Source organism: Lonchura striata, chromosome 4 (assembly GCF_046129695.1).
Source record: "Lonchura striata isolate bLonStr1 chromosome 4, bLonStr1.mat, whole genome shotgun sequence".
NCBI classification, from domain to species: Eukaryota; Metazoa; Chordata; class Aves; order Passeriformes; family Estrildidae; genus Lonchura; species Lonchura striata.
In genome coordinates, this window is record NC_134606.1 from 24,616,222 (window position 1) to 24,635,263 (window position 19,042).

The window sequence follows — 19,042 nt, forward strand, 5'->3', positions numbered from 1 at the left end:
AGGTTGTGGGTCTGGTGGACATTTCGGTGGGGCTTCTTTCTGCAATTTAGGGTATTCTTAGCAACTGACCTTAGCAACTGATCTGAGCTTCCTCCTTTGCAGCAGGACCCAAGCAATAAATCAGACTGGTGTTCTGGAAAGAGAGAATTTAAGTATATAGGCAGGGATGGTGGTGAAGCAAACTGCAAAGTGCTCCATTAAACATATCACCTCAATGTCTGCCCTCAGAAATTCACGTCTCCAGGGTGATCTTCTCTTTTGAGAAGTGGTCCTTTTTATAACACAGGAAGCATTAGGTATGCTCATATCTCAGTCAAAGAGTTTCCTACGCAGTGCCAACAGTTATTCAGCAGTACTCATTATGCAGGTGAGCTACATCACAGTGCTGCTACTCTGCAACACTCTGCAGATCTCTATGCACCATGTGCACAATGTCTGAAATATAAGCAAATTTATGCTGCACTCATCCTTTTTGTGGTTATTAGTGTCACTTAGTATCATCTTCCTCCAGCAAATTGACTCACCAAGCAAAATGCACAAGTGCACTTTAAAGCGGATCACATTATCACGCCTACTTCTTCTGGAGAGCCAAGTGTCATTACTACTTTTCACCAGGAATAACTGCCTAAACTGTTTCGCATTCTGCAGTGCATCAACAGTGCTCTTTCTCCACTCAGTCTGCAGTTCAGAAGAGTGATGGAACAGTAATGCATGTCTATCTCATTGTTCCACATCTAGTGCTCACTTCATACCTCTTTAAAAGTTAGGGTATTTGTTTCTGGAGTCTTTTCATCAAGATATGCAGCTGTATATCACCTCTAAGGCCCTGATCATATTTCAGGTATCAACAAGGTATTTGTATTAAAATTACTGTGTTTACTCAAGAAGCATATTAGAAGTTTCTCTCTCAACACTACTGATTAGATAACATATCCCAACTGCACAGTTAATTCCACAGTCAGGTGTAGACAATAAGGACTAAAGATGTGCTGCTAGGATTTTACTTCCAAAATTTACTTTCAAATTATTCATTAGCACTCTTTCTTCCTCTGTGTGCATTTTCTAGAAGGTAGATGGAGTATCAAAGAAATACAAGGGTGCAGACTGTTAAATGGTAAGATTATGACTAAAATCATGAACTTGGAACCAGAAATCAGGAAATAACATTTATGAAAGAAGCATTTTGGCTAAGAAACGGAGTGAGAAGAGGTGCTAAGGGTCAGAATTTAGAACAACCAGCAATTTATTAAGCTGAAGAGCAAAGCCAAAGCCCAGTAAAACTCCATATTATACATTAAGAGCTGAGATGAGAAGCTGCCAGTGCTTGAGCTACGGCCACTCAATGTTCAGAGATTAAGATTAAATAAACTAGAAAATAACCAAAGGAATAAAGTTGTATTCAGGAATTACATTCTGCAACCACACATTGAGAGAGCTTCTTATACTTTATTGCTACAGCTGTGTCTACCAAGAATTTTATGTGGGTCACCAGCCTTCTGGTACACTGTCTGTGGTAGCCTGGTGGCTTTTTGCACTTTGCTCAGGAGTCCCTGTCAAGAGGCTGTCAGGAAAACCATCTAAGTAGACACTTGAGCTCAGATCTCTGACTTTTGATGGGACTGACCGAACTTTGTGCTTTTAAAAATCCACCCCTTGTTCTCTACAAAGTGATGGCTTCCCATATGGTCTATTATATTTACAACTATGAGTGTTCATTGTTTTGTGACCTCTTCTCACTCATTATCACTTCACTAAATTTCATGGCAAAAGAAGGGTAATGATTCTTTTTTTCTGCAATTTTAACTAAAATGCTGCCAGAGCACAGGGTATGTGTTGGCCGAGGTTTTATTATGCAACTATACGCAGATCACTGTGAATTGCATCGTCCATCTAGTTCAGTGATGCAGCACCAAGGTCACTGGGCAGATTTAAGCTAATGATGCAACCATAAGTCTAATAAATGTGCTTGGTAACCACAGCAAACATATTGTCATTGTTGCAGATGTTCTTCTTTCAAAAGCACTTGGCAAAAAACTAAAACACAGCCCTTGTGTTTGCTTTGACCTCTCCTAAGAATGCACCATTGGGAACATTGAGGAGATGAGATTGTTTAAGAAGAAAGTCATGCTATTGCTCATAGGACTCTTGCAGCTTGCTTAGAATAAACAGGTAAGAGGCTAACTGAACATGAATCAGTGAAATTTTGATAGAGAGTAGATTTTGGAAAGAAACATATCCATGAGTGATACCAACATAGGTAGAGATGAATTTCTTATTACAATGATCTAGGCAGGTCGACATTATTATGCAGTTGACTTTTGTAGCCATCATGCTCCAGTGACCCATTATGTGCTGATCCAGTAGCCTTTTCTTATCTTTCAGGAAATACATTAACCATGTATCGTGTCACCATAAGCTTTGTCATTATGTGCACTGGTTCCCCACAGGGCTTATCAAATGCTGCAATTGCTGTTTCTTTGGAAGGATATACATCATCTCCCAGGCTTGGTTCAACAGACAGTTGATATTATGCTCTGAAAAGTGGCAATCTACTGTTCAGAACTTGTTGCAGCTCCAGTGTCTTGCACCCTATCATATATGTATCTCTATTTTTACATATGTATATGGATATTTATTCTGATGTACATCATATATTCTTATCTGCCAGGCATGAAGAAGCGCACAATGGTCTGACCACTAAATATGCTCTTTACAATAAGGGTGAAAAAAGAAATTTAAAACAGGCACAATTTCTTCAATTCTTACTTCATTTATACCAATTATTGGTAGGAATAAAGATAAGTAATTCAGCCTTACTGTAAAATTCACTTAAGATCTTTCAGTGAACAGAAAATGCCAATATATGAAAATGGCTGTTTAGCAAGGCACTGAAATAAAGTGGTGGCAAGAGAGGTCTAAATCAAGACAGAGCTCTCTTTTCTCATTTCAAATGACATAGACAACACAGTCATGAAATGAGATCACAGTTTTGTATATAAGCCCTCTGTGGCTTCTGAGCTAAAAAAACTGGAAAAATATTACCCTTTGCTAATGGAGCTTTTTCACCAAGAACCACAGCATGTGCCCAATTCAATGTGTCAGCAACTTTCTGCCCTCAGTTCAGCTTACCAACAGCTAAACCATTCAAGGTCATATTATAACCTATTAGAGATGGCATGTGACAAGATGATTTTTGATAAAGGGTGGAATTTTGGTACTACAGAAATGGCCAGGGAGAGGAGGTTTCCAGATGCAACCTGACATTTTGTCAGCAGCTGCTAGTCAGATAACAAAACATTTTATTGCCCTTGCATAGTCAGCCACATGCTATAGTTTCCTCTCACTCAGAATATGGTCACTTTCATACCCCCCTGCATTTAGCTGCAATAGAACAGCAAAATGTTTACATTACAGCAGAATGCTGCATGCTTTTATCTGAGGGTGACCTTGAGTATGCCTGGAACACAAGAAGTGCAGTGGGAGGCAGTCAAACACTTTTTCTCCTACATCTCTGCCATACTGCCTGTGTCCCACATGACCTTTGTAAATGCCCATTTTTGTGTGTGAATGCACATTAAGAACATTTCATGTGCATGCTATGAAGAACAAGAAACCAAAGACAGATTATAAAACTTCACTCTCCAAAACCATAATTATTTTTCCCTTTATGTTCTGAAGCTTATTTGTAAGTTGCATGAATTTTTTTAACTCTTTGGGTTGGGAAGCCTGAATTAAAAATTAGTACATGATCCATTACCGTTTTAGAATTCTCTCTTTTTCAAGTTGAAAGCTACAGTTTGCCAACCTTGTATTTAAACTTTCATGGGAAGATATGAGTGAGTTAAATATGAGTGCCCAAGAAAGAGAAAATACAAGAAAGCTAGATGGTGTTGGGAAAGCCTGTCCAGAGAGTCAGAACAAGAGCTTATTACCAAATATTCATGTTTTAAACGTATCTTAGATCAAAATAACACTTTTTTTGGATGAACTAACAGTCTGTGCTAGTGACCATAATATTTTTAGGAAATACACACAAGAATAACATGGTCAAATCATCAGCATGGATATGCTGACCTTCAGAAAGGAGAGCTGGGTAATAATGAGGAATCTTGTTTCAAAGAAGTAGAAGGACATCTAAGACAATTAAACCCTCAGTCAGCACAGAGACTCCTGAAGGACACCATGCTGGGAGCACAGCACCAGCACGTATCACTTTCTGTAAATCCCTTGGGAAAAAGGTAAAAGAAAATTGGCACAGAAAAACAGTAAAGCAAGGGAAATTACTGGAATTAAGATTTTAGCATTCAAAATTATGAAGATGTGTCTCAGTGAAGAAAAGGAAGAAGTTACAAATTCTAAGAAAACAAACATAAAATTATAATTAAACTACCATTTGCTTTGTAAATGTTGTGGCAAAATTTCAAGGTGTTCATTTTCCCTATAGTAATTTGACTTGTCTATGGCCTCAAAAGACAAATTGATGGCTCAATTCACTGCTTCCCCTGCCATTCATATCATGCAGATCAGTATGAGAATAAACATAAAGTGCTGCAGAATAGAGCCATTTTATACTTGTTTTAGACAGTAAGAATGATAATAGGAAGTGTAGGACAAAAATGGATCTAAATGTTTCTAAATTACCTTTTCTGAACTCTCCAACTAGTGCAGCCATATGAATCTGTCCCCTTTCAGACATGAGAATGCCATTAATGCATGGTAAATCAAAGTGCCTGATTTTTATATCCATACCCTGCAGTCACTTGACATGTTTATCTGTGCCTTATTACTGTCAAATTTACTCCCTGATACAGCAGGGCCAAATTTTTCATGTTTACAATTGCTGATCTTCCAAATTCACACGATTCCCACTTAGATGGAACTAAATCCTGCCTAGTTTAGTTATAGTCACAATTTGCTCCAGGGTCATGCCTCCAATTTGACCTCTCTGTTCCTGTTTTCATAGTCTTGCAATAAAGAAATGGATAAATGCAGTGATTTCTCCATAAATTAGTTGTGATTTTAAAGGAATTAGCTAAGTATACATTACATTTTGTTTATTTCTTGTGACCTCTAGTCTGAACTAGTTCTGCTGGAATTCAGTAAAATGAATTCCAGAATGGCTTGCATAGAGTTATTAAAAAAAAAAAACCAAATATGACAGCAATGAGAAATATTTTTACCAAGGGCTCTTGCAACTCAGAGAGTCATTAGCTTGAGGACAAACTGATCACCTAATTTACCTCTGGCCTGAAAAGGATTAGGAATACAATTACTTTTTTGTATTCTTGAACAAGTTTGCCATACTAAGCTTCTGCCTAAGTGCCTGCAGCATCAGGAACCTCAGTCCCAGAATCACTGGCCCACTGTCTAGGAAGAAAATATTTTGTAAACAATTCAACAAAGAGTTCAAAACAATCAATAGAGGATAATCAGGATCATAAGAATATGCATCAAGAAGAAAGGCACCATAAGACACTGAAGAAATAATCTGCTACCATTTATTTCCCTCTCATTTTCATTTATTTAATCTATTTACTTTTCCTAGCTTTTTCTACACCTACCTTCATTTTACCTTCTACTTCATACTTAGATTTTTTTTATGTTGTGTCTGCACTCATCTGCATTCCTCTTGATGGCTAGTATTTCTAATACTATATTTAAAAATATAATCTTGTGCCTTCTGTACTTTATTGCCATTATATAAATGTTTGGTTCCCCTAAAACTAAAAAAAGCAAATAGATTTTTGAGGGGCAGATAAAATTATGGAGATTTGTATTTTGCCTGTTCAAATACAGTTATTTCAGGAGACATTTTTAGGGGTTGCCTTCACTTTGTTTGGTGCTTTCCTGCAGTTACAGCAGGCAGTGGTTTAGTGAAAATTTTAAAATAGAAAGTTACTGGGCATTAAAAATAGTACAGTGGGGTTTTTGACACTAGCACCTCTTAAAAATAAAAAATAAAAAAAAAGACAAAATTCCTAAGTTTCATCTGTTGTATCAGCTTGTTCCTGGCCAATTCTTCAATGCCACAAAACAGGGTCACTCTGTTGTTTTCTGTCTTTTGTTGCAAAAAAAAAAAAAAATCCCAAACCCAAACATATAAATTCTAGATATTAATTAGTAATTATAAAGGATGGCAATCTGTTTTTTAAAACAAATAAATATGCATTTTTGCTTGATTTACTGTGTCCATTAAATATTTACATAATTTCATTCTAGCTACTCTCAAGCATATGTATTATATTATAAATACTCAGAACAGGATTTTTATTTTAATTATAATTTATTTCTCTTTTTTTGCACTTTTACTACCTTCTCAATACAATTTCTTTTTTCTTTAAGCTGTAAGACTGTCAAAACACCATTATTTTAAGGCCATCTACCTGTTAGCTTGATTTTTTTATTTCATTATCAGCCATTAGGAAAAAAACAGTAAGTTATAGGACCTAATTTTGTTAGTGGAACTTAATACAACTCTAGGCAATCTGAAAATAAGTAAACAAACCCTCGCACCTCCAACAACCACAAACAGACTGTGAGAAAACTACCAGAAAATACATCTTAGAAAACTGTTAGAAGTGCAAAAAGTCCATAAAGTAAAGCACATGGGTATGCAATCAGGAGCTGCTGTCCTTCCATAGCCAATGCAGACGTAAAAATTTTGGAGGCTGACAAACTGCACCATCCAATAATAAACAGAGCTAACACAGTTCCTGGGGTCCCCCTAGGAGGAAAAAAAACAAAAACAAAAACACAAAAGAAACATGATAGAGTCCACATATTACTAAATGAAGTGAAGCATCAAATCTTACTAAACTCAAGTTCATGTCTAGCAGTATGTCATTGACAGGTAACACCCAATGGAAGAACTAAGAACTGACTGACACAGCAAAAGTCAAGCATTAAAGCAAATTAAAACTATAGCCACAAACAGAAAAGTAGTATGTTCAGCATGGATAAAAGCCTCATCAGAAGTACTGCTAATCTGTACATTTACAAATAAATCTTCTAGGCCTCCAGCAGATGCAGCTGCTAAAGTTTAATATTACACTTAGCCAAGTTTCTATTTCAGCCAAAATCATCTTACAGAAATTGTTAGGTTCTAAAATGACACTACAGACCTGCTCTTCTAACAGAAAGCCTGATCTGGAGGACATGCATTTTTGTAACACAGATAACAGATTTTAAGGGTTCCTTAGACACTCAGGAGAGACTCTGAAAGACTCACACCAGCTGGATGGGCAGAAAGGTCGCCCAGGAAAAAGCTTGACTGGCCTTTTAAAAAAGGGTGCACAGTGAACACAGAGTAAGGAGTGGGAAAAGAACCACCAAGGAAAAATATTTTGCTTACCTTGGCATCCTTCTCTGCACACTGTAACTTTCTACTCTACCTCTTGGTGACAGCTGAGCCCATTTGAAGTTACACTGTGCCCCCTTTCAGGAGCAGGGAGGCCTGGAGAACTGGTGACTATGGGACTATGGTTAAAAGCCCACTGAAATACTCCTGCAGATTACAAAGGGCTCACTATTAAACCCTGTGGGAACAAAAGCCTGCCAATAAATAATGTTTCACATATGCTTTATTTGCACTCTATTTGCAGCCTGCTTCTGTAAAATGCATGAGATCATGTGCATAATACACTGCTGATGCACATAATGAGATAGATACTTTATACACTTTTGCTGTGTCAATCTCAAGGACTTTGAAAAAGAATATATCTCTGCCACTTCCTAAAGGCCTTCCTGGCACCCCTCTCTTCCAAAGCATCAGCATAACAGAAGCACAAGGGAAAAACAGGGTGTGTATACATACTCAGGTGGGTCATTTTATCAGAAATTATCTCCACTAATATAATTATTAGTGATGAATAAAGCTGTCCTTATGTAATTGACTTAGTTTACTTAATGCATTCACATCACATAAAATAGTTGACTTCTTAGCAATGCAGCCACCAGGCCAATAAGGTACTTGGTGTTGCCAGCTCTTGGGACTTTGAAGGAAGAAGGAAAGAACCGATTTCACGGTGACTCAGCACCTCATTGCAACTTCAACAAGTTAAAAATAAAACATTAAAGACCATGTGATTTAATATCCTCCATTTAGCTGTTTTTTAAACCAATATAGTGGCATTTAGGGAAATTCCACTGGGCTTTGCAAAGTAAGTACTCTCCTCTAAGGTGATGCTAAGTTGCTCACCTAAACAGTAAGCCAGAAACTCAGAGCTGGTACCCTTGCTGGCAGAGGGATGGGATGCAATAGGAACATCCTGTGCAATGACAATTTTCAGCTAACATAATGACACTTTGTCACAATGTGGCACAATTTAGAGCTGTAGCTGCTCTAAATTGTGGCTGCACTGAAGTCCAATGGTCTCTCATGGTTTGTTCCAGGACTAGCAGAGAGCAGGATGGAAAGATGGCATAAAAATCATGTAAGAATCAAGAGGTACCTCTGTGTACTTATAAATTCAGTCCTCAATCTAACAATGTATTACTGTTAAAAAGAATGGTTTGGCAGAGAGCTTTCTGTCTCACATGTCCATGAGGGTCAAATCCTCTAGATAGGAGAAGGACAAAAAGCATAAGTCATGCTTACACTGACCAAGAGGACTGGGGATGTACTGGTGTGAGATTGAGATGGAGGGACACATATAAGTGGACCCTTTCCACATCTCTTTTTCTCAGATCCTGCAGATGCTGTCACCAAATGGATCCTTTGCATCAGCTGGGTGTAAGAATTTCTTTCTTCATGCTTACATTCATTTCCTTCACTCTTTAGTTTGGGGATTTGATATTAAAGAATTGTTGCTATCTGCAGGAAAAAGTCTACTGAGGTTTCTCCCAGAAAGATGGCCTAATAAACTTGTGCTCATACATGGAAACAGCATAGATGGGCACAAACAAATCTAGTTCCATGGAAATTTGAGTAAGAGAACTAGTGTTCTTGGTACTATTCAGTACCCCAAATGTTCCATATTTTGCTTTATTTATATAGAAGGAAATAGCTAATCATGAAAATTAAAAATTATTCGGTTACTATGTATCTTTGCCATATATGAATGCATTATCTTATGTATACTTGTGGTGAAAAAAAATTCAGATTATTTCTTTGAACTTTGAAATAGAAGTAATGTTTTTTATAAATATTTTTAAAACCATAAATGTATTGTTCTTTCTTTTACCATTTAAAGTATTTTTAAAAATTAAAAATAATGAAATGTATGTTGAATTTTAAAGTTGCCACTTAATTTTAATAGCCTGTTTGCAATAATTGACCTTAGTACTGGATGTGTTCAAACAGTTTCATATACCAAATGAGAAAAGACTGCAGAACCCTGTCAATAGGTACTTAATGTTAGTGATTCATTTTAGAAATACCAGTGCAATTTTGTCAAGGCTATCACATTTTAGTGTTTATAGATTTTCAAAAGATGTGCTTTCTGTAAATTCACAGCATTTTACAAACATGTAGTGCCTGCCTGGGGATTCCATGTACAGAAAACAGTACCCTGCACAGTTGTAACAGCTGGTTTGGAATTCACCCCATCTGTCTTATGATTATGTATCTGCACATTTTATTAGGCTGGATTATTAAACAGGTTAATCAAGAAAATATGGGAAGTGTAGGAGAACAGAGAATAAACAGCTTCTTTAGTGTCATCATCCATCTTACCAAAGACAGCTCAGAAACACTTTAATAGATTGAATATGGTCAGATTAAGCCATCAGAGCTCCACAGAAACATGCAACAAGAATTTTGCCAAAATTTAATTCCACCATATAAATTCCTTAATAAATATATATACACACATGTAAAATGATACTTTTCTGAAGAAAACAAACAGGGGCACTTTCTCATTCATCAGCTGCTAGGTTCCGTATGTTACAGATTGGAAAGTTAAAAATATGAGAGAACAAAAAAGACTAAGAAGGGAAACCATAATTAATAACATGCTAATGATAGGCAAAAGCACTGCTCAAGGCCTTCAGGCAAGATCTGGAACTTGCTTGAACTTTGCTGAGTGTGAACAGGGAGATAAACATTATGCTTCAAAGGGCTTACTGAACAAGGAGGAATGAGAGGCTTGCCAAGAAGTTTCCTATTCGGAGAATATGACTGAACAACCCCCCACATGTGCACAGATACATACACCACTACACATTTGGTTTTTCAAATTCACTTATTTTCAGGTCTGCAATTGCACCATAACTATACCTCATAATATAGAAGTCTACTGTATCTTAAACACTTGTCTGAATTCTCCACATCATTACAGGCAACTTGGCTATTTCATTCTGTCCCAAAGAAGTCAGTAGGAAAAGAAACATAAAGATGGGAGGCCTGATGCTATGGAGAAAAAAGAAGCAAGAGAACCACCAAAATTCAGCAATTGCTTTTAAAATTGATGCCTGAATTTGGCCACTGTTCCCTCTACAAAACAAAAATCACAACTGAGGCATCTGCAAAAATCAGAAGCCCTCTCAGTCCAAATGCAAAGCAGTGTAATCAAAGACTCATATCAAAATTAACATTTACCAGCCCTCTCAAACACAGTCCAGTTTTGTCTTTTTCCACCTATGTGTACAACCAAAATGGTGTTACAGTTTCAGAAGCCAAAATTTACTACGCGACCAAAGTTTTGCACAACACCAGCCACCTGACTTACTGTCCTTCACAGGACTCCTACTGCCATAGGCTGGTACTTACTGGAGTGAGAAGACAACTGCAGAGGAGGACAGGATGACCATGGGCAGCAGGCAGTAGCCCAGGACACTCGCGACGCAGCCGTGCGAGACTCCTGAGACGCTCATCAGGTTCAGCAGCGCGTGCATGGCAAGGCACCCGATGGCACTCATCCCATACACGTAGCCAAAATGAACTTTTCCTGCCTAGAAAAAAATATGAGGAAGCATAAGGTGACAGAAGTGAGCAGTGAGCACTAAGTGCTAGCAGAAGACAGATTTAGGTCGAAGTTTGTTGCTTGCTGTTGTTGACAATCCCTCTCTGCTTCACCTGCATCAGTTCAGTTGCGAACCACAGATGATACTTCTGGTGATTTTTGCCTAAAAATGATTCCAAGGTGCAATTGACAAAACGTGTTTGTCGCTAACTTAAAGTTACAAGGCTGATCCTCAGTCTTACTTTCACTGGGCTCTGAACACAACTGGAATTGGTTGGGAGACTTAGGAGAGTTTAACTGGCAAAAAAAGATGAAATTATGGAAAACACATTTTAGACATTAAAAATCAGTTTAGGCTCAGGAAACATCTTTTCAATAAGTGTATATGGGGCTGTGAAAAAGTGTCCTAAGTAATATGATGATCCAGGTTACCTGATATGCTTCACATTTTAATATAAACAATGAGCTATAAGCAGGTCTGCAAAAAATTGGGAAAAGTTTTCTTAAAATATGGTGGTTTTCAGGGCAAATGTGATTGTCTTTTCCCTTGACTACCATGAAAAAGATACATTTATGTGCTTAGACCAATACAACATGTTCATTTCAACATAAAACTCAGCAGTAACTGTCAGCTTATGTTCTTTTTTTGTTCTAACAAATGAAAAAAATACCAGATTTTTTTTCCTTCTAGGTTTTATTCTTTGTTTGAATTTATTGCCTATGAAAGGTACTAGCCTAGCAACGAGGAGCTTGATGTTTTCTGATTTTTACACAAAGATAGTAAAACAGGCAACTGTGGCCACAGCACCACTAGCTCCATCTCCTGCCATAATTTTGAAGGATCCCTCCAGGCATAAGGGCATTGCTCACTCCCCAGAATAAACAGCCACAAAAGAATGTTAAATATGTTTTTCTCTCTCTTCGAGCTTCTTACAAATTAAATGCTGAAAGTTGGCTGTGCAATACTGTCATTTTCACATCTATACATCAGAAAAACATTCATGAATCAGAACTCTGTTTTTTTCTTGGAACTTTGTATCCTAATGACAGAATGAAGCTGTGAAAGAGAAAGTTCAGACCTGGAACTTAACCATTAACTCATAACAATGGAGTAAACTTCTCAAATGCATCTCACTATGCATCACCTTCCTGACATGTAGTAAGGTATATGTACATACATAAAACACAAGTGTGTTTGTTCATACACACACATACACACAATCTACATGTTGCACAGACTATATATATATATATATAAAATATGATAAACCACATAAGACACAAAACAGATGGTCTCAGTTTCCTAATAATGCATGCTGTGGCTTGTGGTTGGATTCTGTTGTGATGGATTAGGTGGAAACATTGTTGAAGCTTTTATTATATTTTTTTTTTATTATGTTTAGTGCTACTTGCTAGTTTATCTCCCATGATGGCTAAGGAGGATTGAGAAAACATCTGACTTTATTTATCCATACATTTTAATGAAATCTGGAGGAAATCAACTTTGAGGACCCTTCCTTGCCCTCTCTTCCTGTATCCATGCGTGTGGAAATTGGTCACTGGATGCCAGCAGTATTGGAGCTGGACAGACATAAAGCAATGGTATGGAGAAGGCCTAGTGATGACACAGTTTCAAAGTCCTGATGCTGCAGGTTGGTGCAGCTCACCAACTCTTGTTGGGAGCAGTGCATGAACATGAAAGGCAATCTGAGTTAATATTACCTGACTTTACACCAGCACCATTATCCTGTCTGCACACTGACCTGGCTCACTGCTGAGCTCTCCTCTGCTGCCAGTCCTCAAGGTTGAGTCAGGTACAGCCAGGTTGCCTATATCCTTCCAGCATCCTGACCTTTTCCCCATTACTGTCTTCTACCATAAAGAATAATCTATTCCTGAAATCACAGCATAAGAAATCTTCCTACTTAGGTACAGACTTTTTTTGCTGGCATTTGCATACTAGTGGTATAAAATAATCAGGAAAAATTGCTTGTACAATGATAGCTATAGATAGTGTGGGAGAGGAAAACTAGCTCAGATCATCAACTAGAATTTCAGTCATTCAGGATATATATATATACACAATATATCATATTGTGAATACATTCACAATATATCACATATATATATTCACAATATATCATATATATATTTTCACAATGGTTTGGGACAACCTTTGCTATACACCAACTACATACATTTCTGATTTAAAGCAGATCCATCAACTACAAGTTATATTTTAGACTGTTTGTTTCAGTGTCTATAACTGTTCTACACAGCACTATTTATTTATTAGCTTAGTTTAAGATTTAAAAATTCCTGAGCCAGAGATGAAATGAGCACTAGCACCAGCAGCAAGCTGAGATCTCCAGTTGGTGAAATGCTGGATTTGTGGGGCAAGGATACGAGAGAAGAAAAATATAAGGCAGCTGAACACGTTGGTTCCAATTTTATTCTTATTTAACATATGTAAATATACTGACTCACATACATGGGGATACTCCCAGTCCACAGTGATGTAAGCAAAACTAGAATCAGGCTTGATTAGTCTGACAGGCTTTGATGAATGAGCTAAATTTGTCCTGCGGAAGGAGCAAGGTTAGCAGAAAGTCAGACTTTGTGTTCTTGCTTGCATCTGCTTGAAGTGGGTACTACTACCTTTGCCTGAAGTGGATGGGGAAGGCTGATTCCATACAAATGACAGTGTAAAATGCAAAGCAGCTGAGACTTGGACTTCTGCTAAATTTTGGGCTTCCATTTTTTCTCTATCTGCAATGGAGCTGCCCTGTTTTACACTAACCTGAGGAAGAATAAATCTGCTGCCTGGATAGCAGCCCTTTCCTCTTTTTCTCTGAAAGGACTACTACCCTTTGAAGAATATCTTTGAATAATTTTCCATAGTTAAAAAGCTGAAACTAAAGAAAATGTATGCATTATTTTTAGAAACAAGCTCTCAACCAAATCATGTTCCTAGTGCTATCAGAAGATACTTTTTAAGTACAGAAGGATATCATAGTTTTCACAGCTGAAGAGACATCTTAGTATTCGAATATATCTGAGATATAATGGTAGCCTGAATTTCTAAGATAAACCCAAAGGCTTGCTGCTGGGAAGTTATGGAACAAAACATTGGATTGTGTCACAGGTGTTCTGCTGCCCTAAAACTGGAGCATTGAAAGTACTTGGTTTTCTAATGACACTTAAGATGCATAATAGCTCAGTAAAAATATTATAATTAATGTAATTAATTTCAATAATAACAGTTTCATATTCATTAAAACTGTTGGCTATTCAGAGAGAAAAGTCAACAGGAAACATTTTTTCCATTCTTTCTTTTAGCTTTCCTTTCATTTTCTTGATTATAATTAATTCAACTTTCTCTTTTTAGTACCCCCATGCATTTATTTCTCCAGGTGTAAAACACCCTGTCTTCTCTAGCTTTCCACCTTCTTTTCCTTTTATTCCCTTTCCTCCTGCCCCTTCCACCCTTTTAAAAGATTTTCATTTTTATAGGAACATAAATAATAATACTACTTGCCATTTATATAGCAGTTTGCACATTCAAGGTACTGCACTGACATTACAAATTGAGTAAGAACTTTCAAGAATCTCCTGATTCAGCACTATTTATCACAGAGGAAATGGAGAATTAGAGCCCCTTTCCTCTCACCTCAGTTGCAGGGCAGTAAAGCCCTTCCCAGAATGGTCCCACCTTACTGCTGTCTGATGAATTGCTGTTGGCAGTCAGAGCTGTACTTCAGCAACACTGGAGAGCCCGTGTTGCCAGGATATATATAGATGAATTTGGAGTTCTGTACAACCCTGTTAAACTTTCCTCCTGTAGGAAAGCTATATTCATAAAGAAGAAGGGGGTCAAATACAGGCTACTATATTTTGTTAAGCAGAAAAACCAGAACAAAGAATACAAAATAAGAAAGTACTAGCAAAATTTATAGGAAGGTATTGCAAATTTAAGGGGGTGGGTGGAAAAAGACTGTTTCCATTTCTTTTTTCTCTAATTATTCTAGTTGTATAAAGATTTTTTTTTAGTCTGTCTCTACACTCTCTAAAATAACATTGAAAGAAGATAATTCCAAAAAAGTAGCAAGGGCTGGCCTGCCCTTTTTATTCCCTCCTTTAAAACTTGTTCAGAGCCTCTCACAAATCTGTCCTTTTTTACGTATTAAATCCCACCCCAAAAATGGTGTGGTCTCTCTTTCCACTGGAAGTAATACATCACTTTACCCGTGTCACTTTTACATTACATTTAAATTTTAAGCAGTTTCTTTCAAAGTAGGAAGAATTTTTAACACATAATCCCAGAACAACTGGCAGGAAATTACTCTTTTTATGCTGGTACTTCATCTTCTGCAGCTTCACACTCATTATCACCTAGGCATGAGCTTGTTAGAAAATAAATCCCTGAAGATTTCTACAACATCCTACCATCAGCAATGTTGCTCCAAGGGCCAAACAGAAAACCATAGGTCCAGTGAGGTCTGTCTCATTCATAATGCTGCCATCTGCAGGCTTCATTGGGTTTAGAACGGTTAATGTTTTCTGCCATATATGCTCAAAATTGATCCCAAGTTCTGCAACAAGAAATTTCAGGATTTTGTTAATTGCTCACAAGAAAACAACACTTTTACAAAAATCCATTAGATAGCTCAAAACTACATACAAACGCTTCAGTGAAAATAATATTGTAGGATGACATATTCTATAGTAGAAACATAATGTCCCTGCTATATACTCAGTATATTTGAGAATCAGCTTTCATTCTAAATTGGAATATTAATCTATTAAACAGAATGTTAGTCAGTGAAGCAAAAAATGGCCTCAGCATTTTTGAGTTAATATTTGTTTTTCCTGTATTTAAAACCCACATATCTAATGCCACACTAACATAGATGTTGAAAAAGACATTAGTTAACAATAACTGCAGAATTTAAGATACTCTGCAACACTGAGGACAGAGATATATGCTCTAATTCTGGAAAATTTGACAAGAAATGTGTCTTAAGCCTGAACAGCCAAAAGCACTTAAAAATGACATTTGTTCCTTCAAGGCAAGTTTATACTACTTTATACAGTTCTTTATAAGCTTGGGGTTTTTTTGTTTGGTTGTTTTTTGGGTTTTTTTGGGGTTTGGGTTTGTTTGTTTGGTTGGTTGTTGTTGTTGTTGTTTTTTGGGGTGGGGATATTTGCATTTGAAAAGTAATTAGTGGGACCCCTTGAAAAATAACAGAATTCTGTCCCATTAAAGGTCATGGGAATCCTGCCATTAACTTGTATCTTCTGGAGAAACATTTCAGCTTGCACAAGTAATCATCTTCCCTGAGATTCTCCAGTAAGGGCAAAGTCAGCTTCAGATTTGCTGCCAGAATGGCTGAGACTGCCAATGTGTTAGATCTATTGGGAAAGCCAAGCCTTTACCTCGTTCCACCTCTCCATCATCTTGAGCTCAGTCAAAATATTGTATATATGAAGCTATTCTGCATTAAAATGTGTGGTTTTGCTCAGATTTATATGGTACACAGATAGGAATATCTTTGAAGTCTTGCAAATCACAAGCAGTTGTATTACAACATCCTTCTCCCAGGGTGAGCCACACAGGGAGGTAAATGGTTGGAGGTCTTAGAGGTAGAGATCTGGCAGTTACCTACATGAAATAGAATAATCTTGCTAGCTTTAAGGCAGTAGTCCCTTTTGAGTAGTAAAAACTCCAGCTGCCTTCCAGTATGCCAAACTAACAGACTGAATATGCTTGTTTTCTATTATGCTGAAACAATTACAGACAAATTATCCATTTTTTAAAAATATAGCACAAGTATTTTGCTAGTAACAAAATCAGCCACTAGTATTAGAATGGTTACTCATCATGAAGAACGACATTGCTCATATAGTTAAATGATCAACTAATTGAAACTGAAAGCAGATTTCTCAATTCCTTTCCCATTGAAACAAATGACTTAGCATCTGCAAACTACTAAATCTATTACTAGATATGCAAAAGAAAGATGATTACCCATCTTCATTAGTTATAGATTTTCTAATATGTACAGAGGATAAACACAAGCGTGGAAACAATTTTGGAAACGTGAATGCAAAACTATTGTTCTGCTGCTATCTAGTGGTGGTACCATATATCTGCTCTAGTCCACAGGCTGGATGGATCCATGGCGAATTTGAAGGAGAAAAAGCAGGTTTGACTGCCAGGAGCTTTGGCTGAAGCTCTCACGGCGAGGCTTGCCAGCTCTGCTGCAGTTTCTCTAGAGAGTTCCATTAGCTGGCAGAGAAAAGTTAGAGGCAGCCCCAGGAATCCTGCATGTTGTCTGTGGGATTAATTTTGTTATAGATACATATTACAATATTGGCTTTGTGCAAATATTAAAATGGATTTTATATGTGTATTGTTAAAGTAACTTTGTTATAAAGTTTTTATTTCTGTTGTTAATTAAACTTAGACATAGTAATGAAATAGCTGATATAAGTATACTTGTGTTAAAATACCTGCTTGGATGAGATAACACCCAATGAACATATGAAGAAAACACCTGCTACAGACAGGCCAACTATCAGCAATCACCATGTGAAGACAGTGTGAACAGAGACAAAACTAAAGAAAATTATAAAAAAAAAGACTAAAAGCACAACCAAAGAATCACATGCTCTAAAAAGGCAAATCCAAACAGGAGATAAGAGAAACAATTCTTAGAACATGTAAACTAGGTTGCATAAGAGTCTGTGAATATACAACAGGCCGATGTAAGGAAAAAGGTATTTTCAGGGTCTCCCTGAAGATAAGTGTGCTCTTGGCTGAGTGCCCAGATGCAGCCGGCCGTAATAACCTTTGCTCTATGGTCCTTGTTTCCTATTGTCCTTTATTAAACATTTTCATTTTCACAAGAGAGTGAACATGTTTTTCACAGTTTTACCTTCTAGCAGAGGGGGTTCCTCATCAAATCCGTCAACATAACCAAGCTGAGAAGGAGTGTCAGGACTGTATGCTGGCTGCAAAATCTGACCCGAGTAGCTCTGAGAGGACGGAAGCATGTCTGATGGGACAAAAGCTGTGCCTGCATGCTGCTTTTCTGCCTGGCTGCTGGGACAAGAAACAAAGCACAACCAAACCCATAACTACAGTGAGAAACATCTTGGAGCTACTCACCACGTTCCACCTACTTTTCACCTATTTTCAGTTTGGGGAACCTGGAATTTTTCTGGGCATGATCCTTGCTGTGGGTAACAAGAGCTGAGCTGCCGACTGTGCCTTTGCAGCCCCCTCTGCAAGCGGGCAGAGCTCCTTGCCAGCCTGCTGAACCCTGCAGCCCACCACAGCCACTGCCACACACTTCTGGCTTTTCTGCCCAGCAGCCTGGTGACACTCCTCAGATACATCCATATCAAAGAGTCACACATTTAGATTTTTCCCCTTGAATCTCAGAATTTCCTGCAATACGCACCCTAAATTTCACATTAATAACATGAAGCTCAGTAACTCCTGTCAGGTAAACAACCTATAACACCTAGGCTAATAAGAGTAGCACAAAATCAAATCCTTTAAAAAGAAAAATTCACTTATAAGCATTCTCACTTTCTGAAAGTATAGATGATGTTTTGAACTTCTTTCCTGCTCCTGCAAGCCCCAAAGCCAGCCCCAGAACCACCATCTGTTGAGGAGGGAAGCTGAAGCAACACCCACACTTACTTTCTGCTTTCACAGAGGTTTTTGCCTGAGCCATAGCTGTTGCAACCTTCTTCCTGGTCCTCTATGGTATAATTAGACTGGTAAAAGTCGACGTGAAACTGCTCAAAACTTGACATTCTGATTGGAAAAATGATTGCAAATATCAATAAATAGCCTTTACAACAAGCCAAAACCTACATTTTAAACTGCCCTAAACTTAAACTAGCAAACTGTAAAGCCCTAAACTCAAGAGAATTTTTTTGTAGAAGCTCATGATAATTTGGAAGTGACAAAAATGTTTTTTAAAACATTTCAATACTTCATTTTCCTACTTTCAATAAAAAAAATCTTGTCCATATCGCAATGTTTAAAAACTAAGGTTTTAGGAAGCACTTTGGATTTCAAAAACAATTAATAGCTATTTATGTTTTGCAATACTATATATGATTTT

At 37.4% G+C, this 19,042-nt stretch overlaps 1 protein-coding gene across 3 annotated transcripts in view; it reads right to left on the reverse strand.

Moving 5' to 3' along the window:
* The window catches only part of YIPF7 (Yip1 domain family member 7), a 52,723-nt gene that overhangs the window by 32,710 nt on the left and 971 nt on the right, over nt 1-19,042 (reverse strand). For 2 of the 3 annotated variants that reach the window (XR_013339882.1, XR_013339881.1), the window contains exons 2-5: nt 18,613-18,729; nt 17,840-18,006; nt 15,348-15,493; nt 10,709-10,890 (exon numbers count right to left, since the gene is read on the reverse strand). Coding sequence is in view for 1 of the 3 variants with exons in the window: in XM_021555711.3 (XP_021411386.2) it covers nt 6,562-6,724; nt 10,709-10,890; nt 15,348-15,493; nt 17,840-18,006; nt 18,613-18,728 (774 nt within the window). In the remaining 2 variants the exon portion in view is untranslated. Of the gene's footprint in view, nt 1-1,219; nt 6,725-10,708; nt 10,891-15,347; nt 15,494-17,839; nt 18,007-18,612; nt 18,730-19,042 lie in introns of those variants that run through there. The other variant, XM_021555711.3, reaches the window with a different exon arrangement.